Here is a 21,193-nt window from a genome sequence, read left to right on the forward strand (position 1 = left end):
TTCCATGCTTGATGATGCTGAGGCACTTTTAAGTAATTTTCCTAGTGATGTAACTTCACCACCACTATCATTTTTTAACGTCTTCAAGGGACATCTTGGATTTTATGTTTCTGGGGGCTTTTTAGTCAAACCTCCTGCTGTCTGAAAGACCTTGTTCTCCAAGTTCCTCCTCCCTCTGATTTAGGACCTATTTAAACTTAATACCTACAAATGGAAAAAAGCTCGTAGCTCTAGATAATAAATGTTACAACTGCCACCATACCTATCATTCCTCTGAAAATATATTTTTAATGTAGCTATTCCTGATTTAAGGGGGATTCTGATAGGCATGACATTCTACTGTCATTTTCTAAACCAAATAACTGTGTCAACTGGTTTTTTGGTCCCATGCTAGACAAAACCTGTAGACATTTCAGCAAACAGGTCCTGCAATGCTCCTGAAGCAAAGAGCAGAACCAGATACTGAAAAGAAACAATCATAACTCTGTGGAAGACATGCCTGTGTTGGTACGTTTGCATAGGTGCAATTCTTACTTTGTACATAAAACTTCAGCTTAAAAATGCATAATTATGTATTTATTCTGGGAAAGTGTAAATCATGATATAATGCATAGAACTACAAAGACAGTTTCTCTTGTTCTAGTCACAAGGGAATATTAAGAAGAGGACCAATGTAAAATATCAAATTGTAGTGCTTATAAACTGAACCTAATTACTAGTTTTGTAACAAACATCATATAAAGTAATTTCTGATAAGATTAAACAATTATTCTGGACCTTGTTAACATTCCATGAATCTGGGGCTTTCCATTCTCTCAGCCTTCCTATGCAGCTGAGCTTTTATTACAATTGACATTTGTTAGTAGCGGCATTGTTGACTTTTGCTATAATATTCTTGAACAACAGTTTAAGTCCCTTCAGAATTCCTTCCGAGAGCAATGAGTTTGAGTTATCACACTCCCTAAACACACATTTCAAGAACCTGAGGCTTTTAGAGAAACAGATGTGTTCATATTGCCCATGGTGGATACAATTACTGCTGCCACCTACAGCTCAAAAGCACAACTACATTTTATGAGAGCAATTCTCTGCCTCTTAGGTATCTCTTCACCGCAAAACTATCTAAGTCACTTCTAAGTGACTATCCATCCTACTTGAGTATGAATCGCTTCTTTTTGTGACGTTTAAATCTTATGATCACTTCGTCTTCCAGTAAGACATGAGAAAGTAGGAAACAAGCTGGCTCGACGAACAGTTTTAGGAAAGCCTGAAGCTTTGCTCAGAGATCCCTAGCCAGCTTTACATTTCATTATGATAACACAGATTTTACATGCATAATTCCATGTGTTAAATAAAACAACTTTCTACTTATGTCAGTCTTTGAAACCTACTGTTTAGGTAATTTCAGTTGCTGCTGTTTTGTTTTCCTTAAGTAAACCCTGAAGCACTGAGGTAACAACATCACAAAACTGCCAGAACTCAAACAGAATTAAAATTAAAGTGATGTTATAAAAGCATTAAGGCTACAACACCAAGCACTCAAAAGTTAGTTAAATGCTGGACTCAGAATTCTCTATGCAAATGTAATTTAATTTCTTTGTGGCTTGTAAAAATAAAGTCTTATTCAGCAAAACATAAGAAGCCTTTGATCAAGAATAAACCCCAGTTTTCCTGGGTTATTTCAATGCTTCAAACATTAAACAAATATTTTCCAGACATCTTTTACTTTGTTCTTTTTTGATTTTGTAACTTTCATAGAGCAAGGAGTTCTATGGAATTGTGTAATTAAATACTCTAATACAATTAAAATGTACATGGGGAACAAGTATAGGACTAATCCTTGGGAAAGCAAATGCAAGACTGTGGCCCATGCAGTTAGTGCAGCAATGTAACTTCCTAGCACATGCTGTTGGCATAGAATCATTTCTGGTTTAAAAAGACGCAGTTCTTCAACATTTGATTCAAATCTGGATTTTCTGAAAGCCAAAGTTTCTCAGATTCTGACAAGAAAATTGCAAATCAATTACCTGCCTTGGATTCAAATTTAGAATTAGAATTTAATATTGTGGTTGTTGGGCAGTTTTACCTTTGCATTTACAGTAATGTTTGAAGTATCAAATCTTACCAACTAAATGGCAATTGCCCCACGCTATTTATTACTGTATAATCAGAAAAAATGAAATCCCATGTAACCACCCCTCATACATTGGCTACAATAATTGTTAAAAAAAATGGAAGAATATTTGACTAAAAACATTCCTAAGGAAATTAAGTACATGCAACAATGTGGTCATCATCCATCAATCTCTCCATAATAATTTTGACCTATTTAACTAATTCAAAGTTAACAAAATACAGAGATCAGAGATACTAAGGTCTACAAAATCAATAGGTGGGCAACAGAGGCATGTGCTCTTGTTGCCTCTTTTGATGGCAGAAGGGGCAGGGAGGCTTCAGCTTCATCCTGTTTGCTGGCCTAACAGCCAGGAGGAAGTGGCACGGCTACAGCCTTTACTAAGCACACCTGCATGCACCAGTTCTACGACATACTGCTTCTCCCCCAGGCAGAACATTAAAGGCAGGCAGATAAAGGATAGACAGGTTTGGGATGATGGGGAGAGGGGCCAGGGACATCTAGGGGACATGGGAGGGAATAAGTGTGTGTGAAGGTAGGACTTGAAAATATCAGGCTTCCACATTTCTCCTGTTAACAGAACTACTAGTTAAAATATGAAGTATATTAATCTCTTGGTTGAAAAGTGGAACTCTTCTGCTCAGATGTTCCTCCAAAACAGACAGAAAGCAAGTCTGGAACCAGTCTGTTTAGCCTAAAACTGAAGCAACACAAAACTAGGATCAATTAGAATAGAGTAACCATAGGAACAAAGTGCCTATCTTCATAAGCCCTCACTGCATACCGGAACAGAAAGAATATAGATTATTTACAAGTCACAAAGAAAATATTTGGTCTACACAGACACACAGGAACTTGGGTTAAGCAGAACTAGGAAAATTTCAGATGGTTTGGCATGAGATTACTTTCTCCTAGTGCACTTGTCAAGCAATTCTGATGAAAGAAATCGTTCTGTTTTTGAAGACTGCTTTCAAAAGTTGAGTAACACAATCACAAAAGGGAAAAGAGAATTGATATGCCTGCTACATTAGACAGCATAAAGGCGCATGATCCTGCAGACATATGCAAAACCTTATATAGGTCTTCATATGCTTAAAATTACATCTGTCTCTAAGTCTGAATAACTGGATCCACATTAACCAAAAGATTAAAGAGGAAAAGATTTTCTTAGAACAACATATTGGATATTTTGATAAAAGTGGCACTCTTAAAATTCTGGGTATCTCCAAAGGATGTCCTTCTAAATATTATCCTGAATAATATTAGTAGTCTATTACTGGAAAAAAAAATGCTTGTGTGGATTTCTATAAATTGTAATAGTTTAGCAGTTCTCTGTAATACAGAAGTTATTTTTTCACTAATAAATGTTAGAAAACATATAATGGAATCTAAATTTAAGAGGCTTTCAGCCTAAAAGGCGTGTCCTATGGCATTTATACTATACCAGGACTATTTTTTAAGCTAAGAAAAACGTGAAAGTTCCATTATTCTGCTTGGGTATAACTTCCACACTTTATTATGGAAGTGGTAAAAAGCCATTAAGCTCCTTTATGGAAAGAACCAAAGCAGCTGTCAGACCACTGAAATCATAATCGCTATGCAAAGAAAGGAACACGTCATATTCAGGAAATTATTTTGGTACATATTATTTTGTAGAAGCGTTTGTGTTTGAAAGGAAAAGAAACCCATTGGGATCATAAATGCATTGAAATCAGACTTGATGAAGGTTCAGAAAACAACCAGCCAGAGTACCCACCAAAAAGTGATCCGGACATAAGTGCAGAATTTTCTAGGCTGAGTGTTGGCTGAAATCCAGCTTTTTCAGTGGCTTAGAACTGTGAGCAAATAACCTCACTCCTACTCCTCTCCTGTGTGCTGCGCAGCAGCTCATCTATACACCCTCATGTTATTGTTGATTTTTTTTTCCTTTTAATTAAAACAACCTGCAGGACCCAGTATGTAAGCCTACTGCTTCAATCAGAGCTGTAGCACATTTTAGAAAGGCGGAGTCCTGTAAGCCATTGTACCAATGCAGATACTGATCCACATATTGCAGAAACTACAATGAAACAAGCTGTAATTTTAATTCGTTGAAAGGTCCTACGTTATGTTTTACATGCATACTTAATGTATTTGCTTGTCAGAAAAAGAGAGTACTGAAAACTCCCTGAAAGACATAATGCTGCAACAAAACCAAGCCTGTAAGCCCCAGCTTGATCAGATTTGCTTGTCTAGGGCAAACTGCAGGAAAATGGATGCTAAGAATGGTAAATTCAGCATGAGGATCTTTGGTTAAATACATTAATGGACCCAAGTATTGATGTATCTAATTCATGGGACACACTACCCAGTGTTATTTAGTAGCAGAACGGCAGTCAGGCATGTAAAAATTTCATTCCCCACAATCAGTCAGATGTTGAACTAGACAGCACTCTGGGGTACATCTAAGAGCCAACAGAAAATGCCAAGAAGTTTCACCTGGTATGAATTCTTGCTACAGATTTTTTTTATATTACTCAAGATTATTACAAGTATTGCAAGATATTACGCATTTTTTACATATACATATGTATATGATATTAGAAGATATTAATGATTTTCTATATTACTCAAGCAAGCAAATAGCTATTCCTCAGAGCAGAGAGATTGTCTAGATTCATTCTTACATCAGTGTACAGTTTTAAGATGTGGCTTCTCTTGGTATTTATATCCCCAAAAGTGGATCAGCTCCAACAACGAAGTTTTAGAAGCCTGCATTTGTGATGCAGAGCACTTTCCCAAGAGGTGGAAAACCTGCATTTAAGTCCCTGCTCCCAATCAGGTCGCTCAAGATATAAAAATAACACCCCTGCTACAAGCCATAATCAGAGCTAGTGGGTATAGTCAGACATGTACTTTTCCTTTATGTATAATGTATAAACTTATATGTGAAGATGCCCGTAGCTGTGCCCTTTGAAAATCAACTGAGATTTCCCACAGATTAGATAGCCATATCTAGGAAGAAACTCCCAGCAGGCTTCATGCTTTGGCCTATTAATTGAACAGCATTGGCATCTTAGAGCTACAATTAGCACTTAAACCCGTAAGTGACTGCATAGTTGTGTAGGTCTTCTGAGCTTCTTCGATTTGATCACTTGACTCTGCACAAAAATACAGTCTAAGAGGGACGTTTTTGTTTAACTTGCAGACTGACATTACTGGGGGAGAAGCGATTAAGCTTTCCCAGATTAGGCCAAACGCTTTACCACAGCATCCCTACGCCGTGATTCATCCGGCTACACCCAGCAGCACAGACAGGTCTGGCCCAAGGCGGGGAGCAAGCACAGCTGCAGCCGCCTGCACAACCGGCCTGCGGGGAACCACCCGGCGCCACTCATCCCACCGGAACCCAGCGGGCACGGCACGGCCCGGGCCAGGCCGGCAGCTGCGGGTGCCGCCCCACACCCAGGTTCTGGGCCCTTCTCCTAGCGGATGCAGCAGAGTGCTTTCCAGACCCTTCCCAGAGACCTGCGGGGGAAGACTGAGCAGAAGTCGGGGCGGCACCGCCCGCTTCTAGGACGTTCTGAGAGGCGCGGGGCAGAGAATGACGTTACAGCCGCTTGCGCAACCCACCCCCCCCCCCCCCCCACGCTTCCTCAACCACCAGCATAAGCGGCTACTTCGCATGCGCCGTCCCCTCACCTCCCCCCTCCTTCCCGGGCGGGCGGGAGGTTGGGCCGGCGGTTGGGCAGGCAGGGAGTGCGCCGCTCATTCATACGCTTGCCCATGCGCAGAGCCTGCCCCCGCCGGGGCGGGTGAGGCAGCGGGAAACGCCTGCGCGAAACCCGCGCACTTGCAGACGCCGTTCACGAGCGGCTCCAATTGGCTGCGAGCGCCTCGACCCCGCCCCATGGAGGCGTGGCCGGAGGTCTCCGCCCTACTCGTGGTCACCCCCCCACCCGCAGCACCGCCCTCCTCCCCCGTCTCTATCAGTGAAGGTTCCCGATGGTTCTGGAAGGAGGTGGAGCCCGGCATATATAAGCCAAGCGGGCGGTAGGGCGCGCGCATTGGTGAAGGCACGTCTGTGGCTGTAAGGGCGACTGCAGTTTCATTGAGGAGACCGCCAGCCTTTTTCCCCCCCTGCCAAGGTGAGCGGTGGAGGAGGCTGTGGTGATAGTCGGTTATGCAGGGGTATGGGTTTCAGAGGGAGTGTTTTTTTTTTTCTCGGTGCTACTTGCTGGTACATGCTAGTGTATGTGCTGGGTATGTAGGGTTGGGGGCTGCAGGCACCGCGTGGTGCGGGATGTCTTCTAGTAGTTTTCCTTCTAGTTAAGAGTGGATTGGGTTTGGATGTTTTCTGGGTTCCGCAGTTGGGGTATAGCTGGAAGGGAGTGCGGGGTAAAGTATCTAAAGCCTGCATTGGTAATAATTTCGGTATTTTTGTCCTTGGAGTAAGGCGGTGAGGAAAAAATGGCGTGGGGGGGGGGAGGGGGGGAGAGAAGTAGGACGGCCATTTTCCGCTCGCAGAGTGGGGGTGGAAGATAAGGGGTGAAGCAGACTTGGTCTCGGAGGGGACCACCGACAGAAGTAGCTGACCCTTTGCAGCGGTGCGATGGGGGGTGATCCGGCCCCGCTTTACCCCATAGTGGGGGTGGGTCGGATGATGAGGGATTGTTCCTATCAATGAATGAGTGCCTGGCAGTGGTGGGGGGGTTGGGGGGAGGCTGTGGCGGGCGGGGGAAGGGGCCCCATGGCAGCGCGCTCTGCGCGAGGGAGGGGGGCGGGCGGGCGGGGAAGGCTCTGGCAGTTTCTAGAATCTTGCATGCTTCCGCCGAGAGCCTGCAGGGGGCGCTGCGCGGCGCGCGTGGGGAGGCTCCTGCCGCCCGGGGGCTTGGCTCGGAATCGTCTAAAGGGCATCGCGACGTTGGAGCTGTGTGCAATAGCTTATTGTTTCCTGATTTATTACCGGCGTTGGTAGGGATTGCAGTGCTGCACTCGTATACGACTCATTCCGCAGTGGTTAAAGTCGGGTTGTGGTTTGGGGGTTCTTATGTTTTGAGTTGAATTTGTCGGTTTTGAGCTCCGGCTGGTACAGAGTCAGTAGGTCCAGTTCTGATACTCTATGTAGAATGGGGCAATGAGCTCGGCTGGACCCTGTTGGCACTTGAATTGTGGGGATAGTGTCTGTATCTGAAGATAAATCGTATAAGTAAAATGCGAGGTAGGTAAGGGAAAAGGAAAGTACTAGTTTGTGAAATGCAGGAACTCAGGTCAGTTAATTTCTTAGCGATCTATAATTGCTCTGTGATAAGGGGGAGCCGGAGTTGTGGGATACTTCCCAAGCTAATGAAGGAGAGAGAAAAATCTGCGTTGAAGTAAAACGGTGCAAATTCGTAATTGAAATCTTGTGTTTAATCTCTGTATCTCAAAGTTTCTGAATTTTTGCTGGTGAGAAATCGCATCTAGGTGTTGATTTATTTATTTTGTATTTTTTTTGCTGTTGCTGTGGTGCTGTATTTGAAACAACGGTTCTATGCATTTATCTCTAAATGTCACTGTTGCTGCTAGCAAAAGGTGAAGTGCACCAAGCTGCTGTGGATGGTATTTCTTTCAACTTCCTCTCCCCTTGTAGATGCCGGAAGCTGTGCAAACTCAAGACCAACCGATGGAGGAAGAGGTGGAGACCTTTGCTTTCCAGGCTGAGATTGCTCAGTTGATGTCTCTGATCATCAACACCTTTTACTCCAATAAGGAAATCTTCCTGAGGGAGCTGATTTCTAATTCATCGGATGTGAGTATAGGCTTCTAACTTCTAGCCTGCTTCGTGTCAGTAGGGATTTTTTTAGGAATGGTCAGGGAATGCTAAAGCCTGTTTCTTCTCTTACAGGCTCTGGACAAGATAAGATATGAGAGCCTGACTGACCCAAGCAAGCTGGATTCTGGGAAAGACCTGAAAATTAACCTGATTCCCAACAAGCATGATCGCACTCTGACCATTGTTGATACAGGCATTGGGATGACCAAAGCAGACCTGGTCAACAACCTTGGTACAATTGCAAAGTCTGGGACCAAGGCGTTTATGGAAGCACTGCAGGCAGGGGCTGATATATCCATGATTGGTCAGTTCGGTGTTGGCTTCTATTCTGCCTACCTGGTTGCAGAAAAAGTGACAGTGATCACCAAGCACAATGATGATGAGCAGTATGCTTGGGAGTCATCAGCTGGAGGATCTTTCACTGTCAGGCTTGATAATGGTGAGTGTTAAATGGTTTCTTTTTTTCAAGCAGCTTTCTGAAGTTTTCTGTTGTTCAGACACTTACTCTGTGCATTAAAGAAAAAATAATAGCAGATGGATAGTATTATCAGTTATGTTATCAAGCACAGACACAGCTGTTACCATTCTTTCATTTAGGGTAATGGTTGATACATAATGGGATGTGTAAGAAAATTCTAGTAAGGTGAGTTACAATGAAGACTTAAATTTTTGAAGCTTTATATAAGAAAATACTGATTTCTACAACTACTTTGTTGTGCAAGCTTATCGAAGTACATACTGGATACAGTAAGGCTGAGGAAATGTTTGTGAGACTGTTCTGTACACTGAAGCTTATGTTTTTCCACTGGTGAAGAAATACATTGATGAAGCAGTGGCTGTTTAAAGAGCAATGTGTTGTAGAATGTCTGATCTGCACAAGTAAAGCATGTAAATTCTGTTCCAGGTGAACCTTTGGGCCGTGGGACAAAAGTCATTTTGCATCTTAAAGAAGATCAGACTGAGTACCTGGAAGAACGGCGAATCAAAGAAATAGTGAAGAAGCATTCCCAGTTCATCGGCTATCCTATTACACTGTTTGTATGTATCTTGTGCAGAAAGCTAAATAAGTTGCCAGCTTAGACCAAGTGAATTTTTGAAAGGGGAGAGTAGTCTGTAAAGCAAAATTACAGGTGCTATGTAAATGTAACGTTTAAATTCTAATAATACAACTCTATTCTATAGAGGCATTAATTACAGATTGATAAACTTAGGTTTAAACAACAAAAACCTCGAAACAAGTGGAATGTATTTTACAAAGCTGGTACTTCCAACAGCTTCTGAATTCATTAAAACCTAACTCTGTTGATGTATTATTAGTGATAATGGAGTGTGATGAAACTAAACAGCTTGAACTACTTGCTATAGAGCCACATAGAAACTTAAATAGCCTTTATCCTGGTGCCCAGAATGGATGTAAGAGGAAAATCTGATGCCATGTTAATTTCTAGCTTTGAGACTACATCAGGGCTGATGGTAGTAGAAGTTCTGTGTTTCTCCAGTAAACTAATAATTTAATTGTAGGTGGAGAAGGAACGTGATAAGGAAGTGAGTGATGATGAGACTGAGGAAAAGGAGGAAGAAAAAGAAGAGAAGGAGGAAAAGACAGAAGATAAACCAGAGATAGAGGATGTTGGTTCTGACGAAGAAGAAGAAAAGAAGGATGGAGACAAGAAGAAGAAAAAGAAGATCAAGGAGAAGTACATTGACCATGAGGAGCTGAACAAGACCAAGCCTATTTGGACCAGGAATCCAGATGACATAACCAATGAAGAATATGGGGAATTCTACAAGAGTCTAACAAATGACTGGGAAGACCACTTGGCTGTCAAAGTAAGTCTTTTGTCAGTCTTAGGGTATAAGTTCTGTGCCCCTGAAGCTGGAAGATTGGTAAATAAGCTGCTGAACTGGATGCATTGTCTTCCCACCTGTTGCTCTGATGGGCTGCTTTGCCTTTGGAGTGGTAGTATGTGAGGGTGAGACCTTGTGTTAACAATTTTGGCTACTGTTAAGGCTGTGTTCACAACCTTGATCAAATCAGTGTTAAATAAAACTTGGGCTGTTTTCCTAGTTTGTAGCTTCAGGTTACCAAGTCTAATTGAAAAACTTGAGACAGTAGGTTTTAGGTAACTGTAAGTGGAGTTACTTGGGTTTATATAGCTCAGTTTTGAAAAGGCCCATGGCTGAATGGGATGAGTGGGTGTGTAGCCTTTTCCTGGATCTGTAGTGAGAAGTGCTGTAAGAATATAGCTGCTTCCTGAAGCTTAGCATGTAGTATGGGGAACTGAGTGTATCTTAAAATCTGTCTGCTTGTATGGTCACAGTTGAACAGGACTTGGATATGTCTGACTGGAGAAAGTACTGTTCCTGTCCCATGTTTTGTCTGTTGTCATCTGAGATCTCTCAACAGTTACTGTTTCATTTGAACAGTTTTATTTGAAGAGTTGTTAAATGGTCACACAAGTGAGAGCAATGCAAATAGACTAAAATGACATTGTTTCCTCACAGCACTTCTCTGTGGAAGGGCAGTTGGAATTCAGAGCTCTCCTCTTCGTCCCACGGCGTGCACCCTTTGATCTGTTTGAAAACAGGAAGAAAAAGAATAACATCAAGCTGTATGTACGCAGAGTTTTCATCATGGACAACTGTGAGGAGCTGATCCCTGAATATCTGAGTGAGTATATTTTTGAGGAAAGTGTTTCCCAGTATGTCAGAAAAAGTGCTTTTCAGTCTTGCTGTTACCCTTCAGGGTGGAGGCCAAGTCCTTAAACGTGATAGGAGTTGAAAGTACTGCTTGGTGTTGTTTAAATGGTAGAAGCTAATTCATTAGTTTAGAAATATAGAGCCACTTAGGTGGTGACAGTTAATTTTGGTTTGAAACCTATAGTACTCCTTGTCTGCAATGTAAAAGTTCCACTGTAATCTTCCAGATTTCATGAGAGGTGTGGTGGACTCTGAGGATTTACCTCTGAATATTTCTCGTGAAATGCTGCAGCAGAGCAAGATCCTTAAAGTGATTCGAAAGAACTTGGTGAAGAAGTGTTTGGAGCTCTTCACTGAGTTGGCTGAGGACAAGGAGAATTACAAGAAGTTCTATGAGCAGTTCTCCAAGAATATCAAGGTTTGTGGTAGTATTTCTGCTTTATAATACTGTTACTTACTAGATAATGTTAGCTATAACACAATTTACTGTTTATCTGAAGGAATCACTAGTTTTTACTACTTTATTTTTGTAGCTTGGTATACATGAAGACTCCCAGAATCGCAAGAAGCTGTCAGAATTGCTGAGGTATTACACATCTGCATCTGGTGATGAAATGGTGTCTCTGAAGGACTACTGCACTCGGATGAAGGAAAACCAGAAACATGTTTACTACATCACTGGTAAGTTGGTAACAAATAGTTAATCTTTTGGGAGGTGGAAAATGGAGGGGAAAAAAACATGACAGCTCTTTTTGTCAGGACATGCTTGTCATTACTTGTTCTGGTAGTCAGTGGAACCTTAAATATGGTACTACATCCATGAGGACAGCAGAACTAGATACAGATTATGCAATGTCCTTTTTACAGCTAGTTTACACCTCTTTATACTTGGAAGCATACTTAGTAAAGTGTGCTTTATAATCTTCATGGTGGTGTTACGATTACTTTGTTGAGGTTTTAGCTGCTTTAACAGCCAGGAGTCTATTTTAAAGACTTGATGCTCAATCCACTTAACTGTTTGGGCATCAGATACTAGTGTTCTGTTTTGGTTTTTTTTTTTTTATGGTAAGCAGAGCTCCTCAGATTATTCCTTGGCAGAAATGGGAGCTTACTTTCAAACAAGGAAGAATTGTATTCACAGCCTGTGGGCGCCAGTTTGAAAGGCTTGGGTTTCTACAGGCCAGCCTAATCTTTGCTTGTGAATACTGGTTTTGTGTCCCCCTTTTTCCCTCATCTGGGCATCACATGGTGAAAATGCAGCATAGGTTCTAGAGAAGAAGCAGTCTGCTGTGTTAGTGTTGAGGTTCAGACCACAGCTGTGGCCTTCTCATTGCATACAGGTGAGACAAAAGATCAGGTGGCCAACTCTGCTTTTGTGGAGCGCCTTCGCAAGCATGGCCTGGAAGTGATCTACATGATTGAACCTATTGATGAGTACTGTGTGCAGCAGCTGAAGGAATTTGAAGGCAAGACCCTTGTTTCTGTAACAAAAGAGGGTTTGGAGCTTCCGGAGGATGAGGAGGAGAAAAAGAAGCAGGAGGAGAAGAAAGCCAAATTTGAAAACCTCTGCAAAATAATGAAAGACATCCTTGAAAAGAAAGTAGAAAAGGTAATTAGCAGTGCTTGGTTTGTTTATATGTAGTAAGTTTAGTGGTCTGAAACGAATTTGCTGCAGAAAAGGCTCAAATAATAATGTTACAGTTCTCTTTCTGAAGGGCAGTCTATGCAAAATGCAGTATTACAGATACAAGGTGGCTTTTACTTTAGTGAAGCTGTAGTTCTGTTTAATTGGTATTGCAGTCTTTGGTCTTTCATGACCTACAGCAGCATTTTGTAGTTGAACCTTAGTTAAATTGGGGATAGTAAATCAAACACACGCATTCAAATACTAAATTCCAGATGTGTGCTTTGTATGCCTTTTCTAGGTGGTTGTGTCCAACCGTTTAGTTACTTCTCCATGCTGTATTGTAACAAGTACATATGGCTGGACTGCCAACATGGAGAGGATCATGAAAGCCCAGGCCTTACGAGACAATTCCACAATGGGATACATGGCAGCAAAGAAGCATCTGGAGATTAATCCTGATCATTCCATCATTGAAACTCTGAGGCAAAAGGCAGAGGCTGATAAGAATGACAAGTCTGTGAAGGATCTTGTCATCTTGCTGTACGAGACAGCACTGCTGTCCTCTGGCTTCAGCTTAGAAGATCCTCAGACACATGCCAACCGTATTTACAGGATGATTAAACTTGGCCTGGGTAAGTTACAAATACATCTTGTCTCCAGTGGAATGCTGGGCCTTTGGAGGGTGCTGATTGTCCAGAGATCATTTTGATGCTTGTGGGAAAGGGGGAATCCTCTAATTAGTTCAAGTTGTGCAAAGGAAAAGGATTCTGCATCCAGACCTTGGCACTAATGTACCTCTGTTTCCTGCACAGGCATTGATGAAGATGATACCACTGCAGAAGAAGCTAGTCCAGCAGTTACTGAGGAGATGCCGCCTCTTGAAGGAGATGATGACACATCACGCATGGAGGAGGTGGATTAAATGAGTTCACAGGAAGTCATGAATGTTTCCTTGGCTAATACGAATAAGTTATATTTTGTATATTATGAATGTTACCTGCCAAAAAAAAAATCTTAGACACTTTGTCTGCATTCCCTCTTATATTTATTTTCAAAGATGTTATACCTTTATTTTTGTTACATTGCTTTTTCAGCTGATGTGAGATACAAATGCCATTGAGGGAATATTTTCTTTTTAACACTGTACAACCCTAAACAGGCAAGTAAGGAGTAATTTTTGTCTCTATTAGCTGGTTGCAGGTGGCAGGGTTTTTGACTTATTCTTAATTGCCAGAAATGTGGGAAAGAGATAACAAAGACAGTATGACATCAGGATGTTCAAGTTTGTTTGTGTAATACAGCTCTTCAACTCTGAACCTGTCTAACATACAGTACCTAGTAACTAGGTATCTAGGAGAGCTGAAATACTTGGGGAAGCTTTAACCCTTTTGCTCCTAACAAGGTCTTGATGTTTAAAGTTGTTTTTTTATACTGTTTCAGGATTCTGGATTGCACTCTACCATAGAATAGAATCCACTGTAAATCTCTATTGTGACTTATGCAACTCTGCATGTACAGTTCAAACCTAGAACTGTAAGAATAAAAGTGTTAAGAATGAGTCATGTCATAGACTTGTCTGTTAACAGTAGGTGTTAAATCTGTAGTGCTTCTGCAAACTGGTACTACGAAATAATCCAGCAATTCTCAACATACCTTCAGTGTATTTTAGTCTCTGAAGAAGAGATTGTTTGCTTTAAGTTTGGTTCACTTTATGTTTATAATACTAGCAGTTTTCTGGTGGCTCTACAAGTGGAGCTAGGCCACTACAAGCCTGGATGCTATAGTAGCATTGAGGTGATGATATTATGTGCTGAACACTACATAGCAGAGGGTTTCAGAAGACTACTAGGTTGTGCATCCTTATGTACTTCTAACCTTGTCTCCAGAAGAGAAAAAGTAAAATCAAATGGACCTGGTAATGGCTAATTTCAGGAACACTCCCTGCCTATCAGCCCTTTGTTGCAGGTCTGTCCTCTTCAGTGCCTTGGGTTTTCACAAGCTGAAGTTAAGCTCAGGAGGGAAGGGGCGGGGGCAAGCTGTAGGCATCCTGCCTGGTTCTCTGACAGGTAGTGATTTAGTTTCCTGGTCCCCCATCTATTTCATGTGACATACATATGACAAAATGGGTTTGGGGTTTGGGGTTTTTTTCTCCTGTAATTTTTAAAAGCCACCATGTTTTTGTTGCAGTGGTGTCCTGTCCTGCAGGTATCTAAAACTATGGCTTCCTGCAGAATAAAAGCTGTTAGAGCAGTACTGCTCTGGGGATGGGGAGGCCTTATTTGATCTTCATACACACTGGGGAGTGGATACACTGGCCCTGGTTTGGTGAGATACGAGGGCTTTCCAATCTGATTTCTTGTGTGTTGGCTTACTATACTGGTGTGCTCACATGTTTACATCTAATGCTGAATTCTTCCAAAATAAATTCAGGGACTGGATACGAAAATCAAGTGCTACGCTACTGCTTACCCTATTTCCAAAGGCCTAACATCTGTGAAGGCTTCTGGGTGGGTTGGTTGGGTTTGGGCCATTTGTTTTCCTGTTCAGACCCTCAGCTGCTCTGCTGAAGGTTTTCTCTGGTTATTCAGCCACACTTCGCCTTGGATTGAGTTACTCTGAGAGGGAAATGAGGTAGGAGCAGAGAGGAAATTGAGACATCTTGCCTATTTTTCAGAATCTACATTTAATGAAAGCTGTATTTGAAAGAGTTTTGGGGGTGTAAAACAACCACCTGAACTTCTTTCCCACTGTTCCAAGTACTTTGTGCCCAAAGTATGTGTCAGAGATGGTTTGAGCTCTTGGTGACGAGAGCAATCATCTCATTGTACTTTACAAAATAGTTTGAACTTTCAGCTCAACTGTGTGGTATGTCTCCTATGCTTGTCATTCTGTAAGTTGTAAGGGGTTTCAAGGACTGCAGCAGAGAGAGGGGTTATTCCTGTGCCAGGAAAGCAAGGTCATTTCACCTGAGCCCCAGCTTGCGGCCAGGGGCAATGAGCTTACCCCACTCAGTTGTGAGCCCACTTCTCAGTAAGGTAGGCTGTCTTACATGTGTTCCATGGCTTTCTTATGCTGCCATGGCACCGTTGCTATAGCACTGAGTATGATACCAAAACATGCACTCTCCTGTCTGGTAAGCAGAGTACTGGCTTGTGGTTTGGCAGATGGATAATGGAAGCTGTAAGCGCTTCCATCTTGGTTATACCCACATGCTGAAGGTTCTCAGGATGCTGGAGTTCAGTCTGCTTTAGGTAATTTTTCCAGGGCTTTGCTTGTAAAAATCCATACTCGAGCATTACTAAAACTTACAAGCAGGTGGATTTTAAAGATAATGTGTGCCTTGTAACTGAAACCTGTTTTACAAGATATTTTCTGCTGTGTAAAATACTGAGAAAATACCTCCCAGTTAGTACTTTGAGATTTAAAACTCAGTGACAAAATGCTAAGAACAGGTTTCCAGTTGGTTAGTGATGACCCAAGTCTGACTCAGGTCTTTACCTCTCCTGAAAAAAAAATCAGCTCTTAGAGAAGAATTAAGGTAAAACTTGAAGGTTGTCTTTTAATGAGAATATAGTGGTGTTTTGAGTTGTTCGTGCATTACACGGGTCAGTTAAGACTGTAGGTTTTGCAGAGAAGACATGCTTTGGCACAGAGTGTGGAGCTTCCCTCATTAGTGGGGTTTTTCCTGAACCATTTTGGGAAGTCAGGACACTGTTCTCAAAGCTTCTTTCCCTCAGCTACCTGTTCCGGCAATTCATGGTTTTGTTTCTCACATTTTGTACTGATGTAGCAAGAGATGAAAGTGTTGACACCATGGTAGAGTTCAGGGAAGGCTGGATGCCCTCATGAAGGCCTTTTCTTGGGCTTCTTTGACCCTGCTGGGGGGGGCTTACAGTATAAGCTGCTAAGCTGGAGTTGCACAGGACAGTGCAGTTAAGAGTCAGGTGCTGACATTAAAACAATGTTTCTCTTTACTTGGGCTGCAGGACAGTGGAGCCAGCCACTAAATAACATGATTGCAGTAAAGCTTGGCACAGGTTGGCATCCTGCTATTTCTTTGCCTTCTGGCTTAGAGCTTATACTGTTGATCAGAGGTTTCACTGCAGCTCATCGGAGCATTTCCCTATTGACCATAGTCTTTGTTGCTGAACTCAGAAATATTCTGCTCTCTTGGGAAGGAACCCTGATCCACACATACATGCCTTGGGAGCAGAAGTGTTGGTGCCATATTGCTATAGGGAAAAGCTCCCACCTTTGCACGCTGTGCAGTCTGAATTTCAGGTGGCAGCAGAAAACAACTTCTTTTGTCTGGGAAATTGGAATAGAACCTGATGGATTTCCAAAGGTGACAAAGGGGCAAAAGTAACAAACCCAAAATACATGAGTAAATGCAGTGCTGTATGTGAGGGGAACTGTTGGGTCTGGAAACAAAGATGTCTCTGGAATGTGCTATTGAAAATCCCCACACATAAACACTGTTTTTACAGTGGTTATGGCTAATGATGTGTCCTGATTATGAAGAGGGTTTTTTGCATTAATTTACAGTTGACCATGAAAAGTCTATTTGTGGTCTTAATTTGTATTTGGAGGTCTCAATTTGACAGTAGAAGTCTTGGCAAAAAGACAGTTTCAGGTGCTCTTCTGCCTATGTGGAAATCTAACTTTTGTCAGGATTTGCTTAACAGTGAGGCACCCTAAAGAGCAAGTGACCTGAATCTCAGCTTTATAATTTCTGGTGCTTCATTATGCAGATCTCATTTAAGCCTTCTGCATTTTCAATGAAGCAAATAAATAACAAGTGATTTCAGACAAAGATTCGCTTTTGTTCCAGCAAATTGTACAAAATGTATTTTTTTCAAAATGCAGGCTAAAAAAAGAGACTGGTTAATAAAACTCCATCCAAAATATGGCTGGTCCAAGGAGGAGCAGAGGTAACTGTATCAGAGAGTTCAGTGCCCGTAGCAACAGCATAAAGAAGAGAAACGGATGTGCATTCTTTCATACAAAGGTGCTGTTTTCGTGGGTGAGGAGGAAGAGGAGGGTGTGGGGTTTGGAGTTTTCAGCTTTGTGCTGCGTGGGGTTCTCCTGATTTGAACTGTTAGCCAGGCAATTTAATTATTAGGGCTTTAAAATACACAGGAATGGTTCCTACATATATTTCCCTGTGTCATTTTTGTCTTGCTTATTTACAACTGGTTGGAAATTATTTTGAGTTTCTGTATTAGGCAAAACCAGCCCATAATAGTTTTTAAAGCAAAAAGAATTTTTTTTTCAAGTACTCTTTCACTAGTTTTTCATGAAGCAGTATTTAAAAAGCTTTTAATAGGCTTCTGTTGCAAAGAACCATAGAATAGTTGGGGTTGGAAAGGACCTTAAGATCATCTAGTTCCAATCTGTGGATGCCTTGCACTAGAGCATGTTGCCCAAGGCTCTGACCAACCTGGCCTTGAACACTGCCAGGGATGCAGCGTTTACCACTTCTTTGGGCAACCTGTTCCAGTGCCTCACTACCCTTTCAGTAAATAACTTTTTCCTTATATCTAACCTGAGCTTCCCTTATTCAAGTTTGAACCCCTTACCCCCTGTCCTGTCTCTACAGCCCCTGATGAAGAGTCCTCTGGTATTCTTACAGGCCCCCTTCAGATACTTGAAGGCTCCTATGAAATTAGTTACATAAAAAGATGTGTTGAGTGATCTGTGGAACACTTAACAGTGACAGTCTCCCCTGCAAAGAGCCACTGGGGTAGTGCTCTACTCACTGCGTTCTTGCTTTGCTTTTGCTGACCCCTGTGGCAGAGAGTTTTATGTACAGGAAGTCTGTGGGAAACACCCTAATCTCTCTCAGTGATTCCTTTGGACCTGGCAGCCCAGAACTGGCCTTGCTCATCTGGACTCATTTTAGCTTTTAGATGTTCGTTGTGCTCTCCCAGAAGAGGGATCATTTCGCCCAGCCGCGAGCGTGAAGCGCACCTGTGGCCATCTGAAAGGTGGATCTTCTAAATGGAAAATATTTACTGCACAATTTAAACCTGAAAGCTCAGTCCTGCCAGTTACAAAGGCCCATTGTGATGTTTATATGGGAGCAGAAAATGATTTTCAAACACCAATGGAAACTGATAATGAGACAGCTGCTTTTGCATCAAGACTAGTGGAATCATATGAGCTGTCTCAGAAATCTGGAACTACTGCAGAGACCAAATGGCCCCAGATGCTTGAATGCCCTTCAGCTATGGAGATCGAGCCTTCAGGTTCAGAGGAATTTCTGGAGAATTCTTAACAGCTGATCTGCTACAAGAGTGGGACAGTAACATCTGTGAACTAAGAGCAGTTCTTTCTGATGCAAGAATGGACTGGTGAAAAAATACCAATAAAACCCTTCATGTGAAGTACGTATGGTGTCATGGTGTAAGTCCTGAGCCCAGGACATATGGCAATAATGACCACAACACTTGGTCCTGTCATGAAGGTAGTGTGAGATTTATGAAGTTATCCTGAGGTTGCTTTGTGCAGCAGTTGAAGGTGTGTACTAGAATTAAAACTTCAAAATCATTGTCTGGATAGGGCTGGGTCCTGCTTTCTCTATAAAATCCTGTGGTAGATCAATGCTGAACCTAGGCAGCCACAAAAGCTTTGTCAAGTTGAGATGACAAAACCCACCTCACTGGTCCTAATTATTGCTGTCTCTCTTAGGAGCTTAAAGGAAACACTGGCTGATGGGGTTGGGAAGGCAAGGCTTGGGGGAAGATCCACCCCTCCGTCGGACTTCCTGTTTTGTTGTTTTTTTTCCAGGGAAACAGGAGCACAGGTTCGGCTAGATACGGAAATAAGTTGTTTTTTTCGTTAAGGGTAATGTTGTGGAAGATACATTGTTGTATGCCTGGAGTATTCTTGTTGCCTCCTCTCCCAGGTTGTTACTGAGGCCTTTGAGAGTGAGGCTGTACCTTTGTAGTGTGCTGACTGTTGCTCATTTTCTTCAGGTTCTTAGGGGTTGAGCCAGAGAGTTTGCCATGCTAATCCCTTCTAGGGTTAGTAACTTCAATGCATTTGCTGTGTTTTATTAGTTTGGAACAATAGACCTGATTTCAGTAATTTTCTAAACTGTTTCGGTCAGAGCTTATGTATGTTGAGGGAGATCTGAAATGGAAGAAGGAATTAAGAAATGCACGTCTTGGTCCCATGATATTCTTTCTGTGGTCCCAAAGTCATCTGACATTTGGGAGTGTCCTGAGAGGCATTTTTTATTTTTCTGCTGCAAGTTGTTCAAATAAGCATATACACAGCATGTATACAGCAAGTATGTATACAGCATCATCATTCCCAGGTGCTCCCAGCTGTCATATGAACTATTATTTCCAGCACCCTCTGACATAAGAGGTAGCCAGATCACTTGTGTTACACCCTAGCTTTTTTAAGAATCAAACGCCAGGTAAAGATGCCAGGCTGCATTCCTGGAGCTGCACTGCACAAAGCAAAAAGGGACCAGTTTCAAATACAGTGGGGCCAGTCCTTGTACTCACCTGCCATGGAGACATCAGTCCTCTTCTGCTTGAGAGGAGAGCACAAGGTGCATTCCCGACAGTACAACCAAGCAGGATTTCAGGAACTCCAGGACTAGGATGATATGAAGCTAAGCCAAATGTTAAGGCTGTTGCAACAAAGCAAATCTGTAAGGCAAGGTCGTGCCAGCTCAGCCAAGACATTCCTTGCAGATGCTGATGTAATGCTCCTAATACTATCAGCATGTACTGTAATGCTAGTGACCAGCTGCACCATTTCAGTCTGAAATTAGATGCCAAGCAGCAGATGATACAGACTGTAACATTCATTAGAGTTACGAGAATTGTTAGGGAGAAACTGCTGCCTGAGCATTCACACACCATTCCAGGCACAACACCCCACCAGAGACTTCAATTGCTTGAACTGATGTCCCTTTGCAGTGGGTGCCCCTTTCACCTTCTCACTCACTTTCAGGGGCACATTCCCCTCCTTCAGACTGAACCCAAGGTTTCCTGCAGCAGAGTCTTAGTCATTTGATTCTAGATTTTAAGCTGCCTGTGCTGCCTGCCCCTACCCAGGCTGGTGCTGGCAGTGGGTTCATTGTGCAAGGCTTGGCCTGGTCTCAGTTAAAGTCACAATTTCACCCATAATCCATCACAGACCCACAGTTTGGTTGAGCCCCAGTTGCTGGGGCCATGTTGCCAACAGCTGTGGCCAATAAAGCATCTGGGCAGGCTTTTGTGGAAGTAATGACTCCAAGCCATGTGTTTGGATTAAAGATGATGATCATACATGGTCACTCAGCTGGCACTGCAGGTGCTAACACAGCTCCTCAGCTCCCACCTCAGGAGTGGGAGGGTGTTAGATGAGGCTTTTGACTGCTCTGGTTTGTTTTGAAAGAGGTTGGAGACTCCAGAGAGGGGGAATAACCATCAGATGGTCCTGTTCTGGGTAGGAAAGGTAAGGAGATGCTAGGGAGGAAAAGTGGTGTGTGTGACAAGGCCTATCTCAGCTGGGGTAGAAGTGGGGTGTAAGGAGTTTGTGACCTGCTCTCGCTGTCACTGCCCTGTGGGCTCGATGTTGGTGCCTTTTCAAAGCAACAACCTGCTGCTGGCTCCAGAGTGATGTGCTTGATTTAATGAGGCTTTTACGCTCCTTTTAAAATTACCTAAACCAGTAGTGCCTTCTGCACTCTATGAGAAGATGCAAGAAAGCCAGATAGGAAGAAAATAATGGGAAGAAAAGGAATTTGATTTGAAGAGTTCCTGTTTCCCTGTTGAAAGGAGAAGTAAGGGAATGGATATGTGGCCTTTAAAGAGTGAAATCAGATCTGCTTTTTTGTGAAAAGTGGAGCCGATTCATAAGTCTCTGGTAAATCTGAAAACATCCAATTCCAGGTGTTTAAAAATTGCAAAACTGTTGTTCGTTTTCTCAACGAGCA

At 42.4% G+C, this 21,193-nt stretch overlaps 1 protein-coding gene across 1 annotated transcript; it reads left to right on the top strand.

Annotated features, from left to right (window-relative positions):
* Positions 1-6,128: 6,128 nt before the first annotated feature.
* Positions 6,129-13,813, top strand: HSP90AA1 (heat shock protein 90 alpha family class A member 1). Its single transcript, XM_005149556.3, has 11 exons — positions 6,129-6,261; positions 7,746-7,904; positions 8,001-8,367; positions 8,833-8,966; positions 9,450-9,758; positions 10,434-10,599; positions 10,856-11,046; positions 11,162-11,309; positions 11,969-12,237; positions 12,554-12,887; positions 13,068-13,813. The coding sequence occupies exons 2-11, from the start codon at positions 7,746-7,748 to the stop codon at positions 13,175-13,177; spliced, it is 2,187 nt and encodes a 728-aa protein (XP_005149613.1). The 5' UTR covers positions 6,129-6,261; the 3' UTR covers positions 13,178-13,813.
* Positions 13,814-21,193: the final 7,380 nt, after the last annotated feature.

The sequence above is a fragment of the Melopsittacus undulatus genome, chromosome 4 (assembly GCF_012275295.1).
Source record: "Melopsittacus undulatus isolate bMelUnd1 chromosome 4, bMelUnd1.mat.Z, whole genome shotgun sequence".
Lineage (NCBI taxonomy): Eukaryota > Metazoa > Chordata > Aves > Psittaciformes > Psittaculidae > Melopsittacus > Melopsittacus undulatus.

Excerpts from the sequence above, each read along its gene's own strand:
- HSP90AA1 (XM_005149556.3), top strand. The coding sequence starts at position 7,746 with ATGCCGGAAGCTGTGCAAACTCAAGACCAACCGATGGAGGAAGAGGTG. Across the intron at positions 7,905-8,000 it reads TGATTTCTAATTCATCGGAT|GCTCTGGACAAGATAAGATA; the intron begins GTGAGTATAGGC and ends CTTCTCTTACAG. Across the intron at positions 12,888-13,067 it reads GATGATTAAACTTGGCCTGG|GCATTGATGAAGATGATACC; the intron begins GTAAGTTACAAA and ends TTTCCTGCACAG.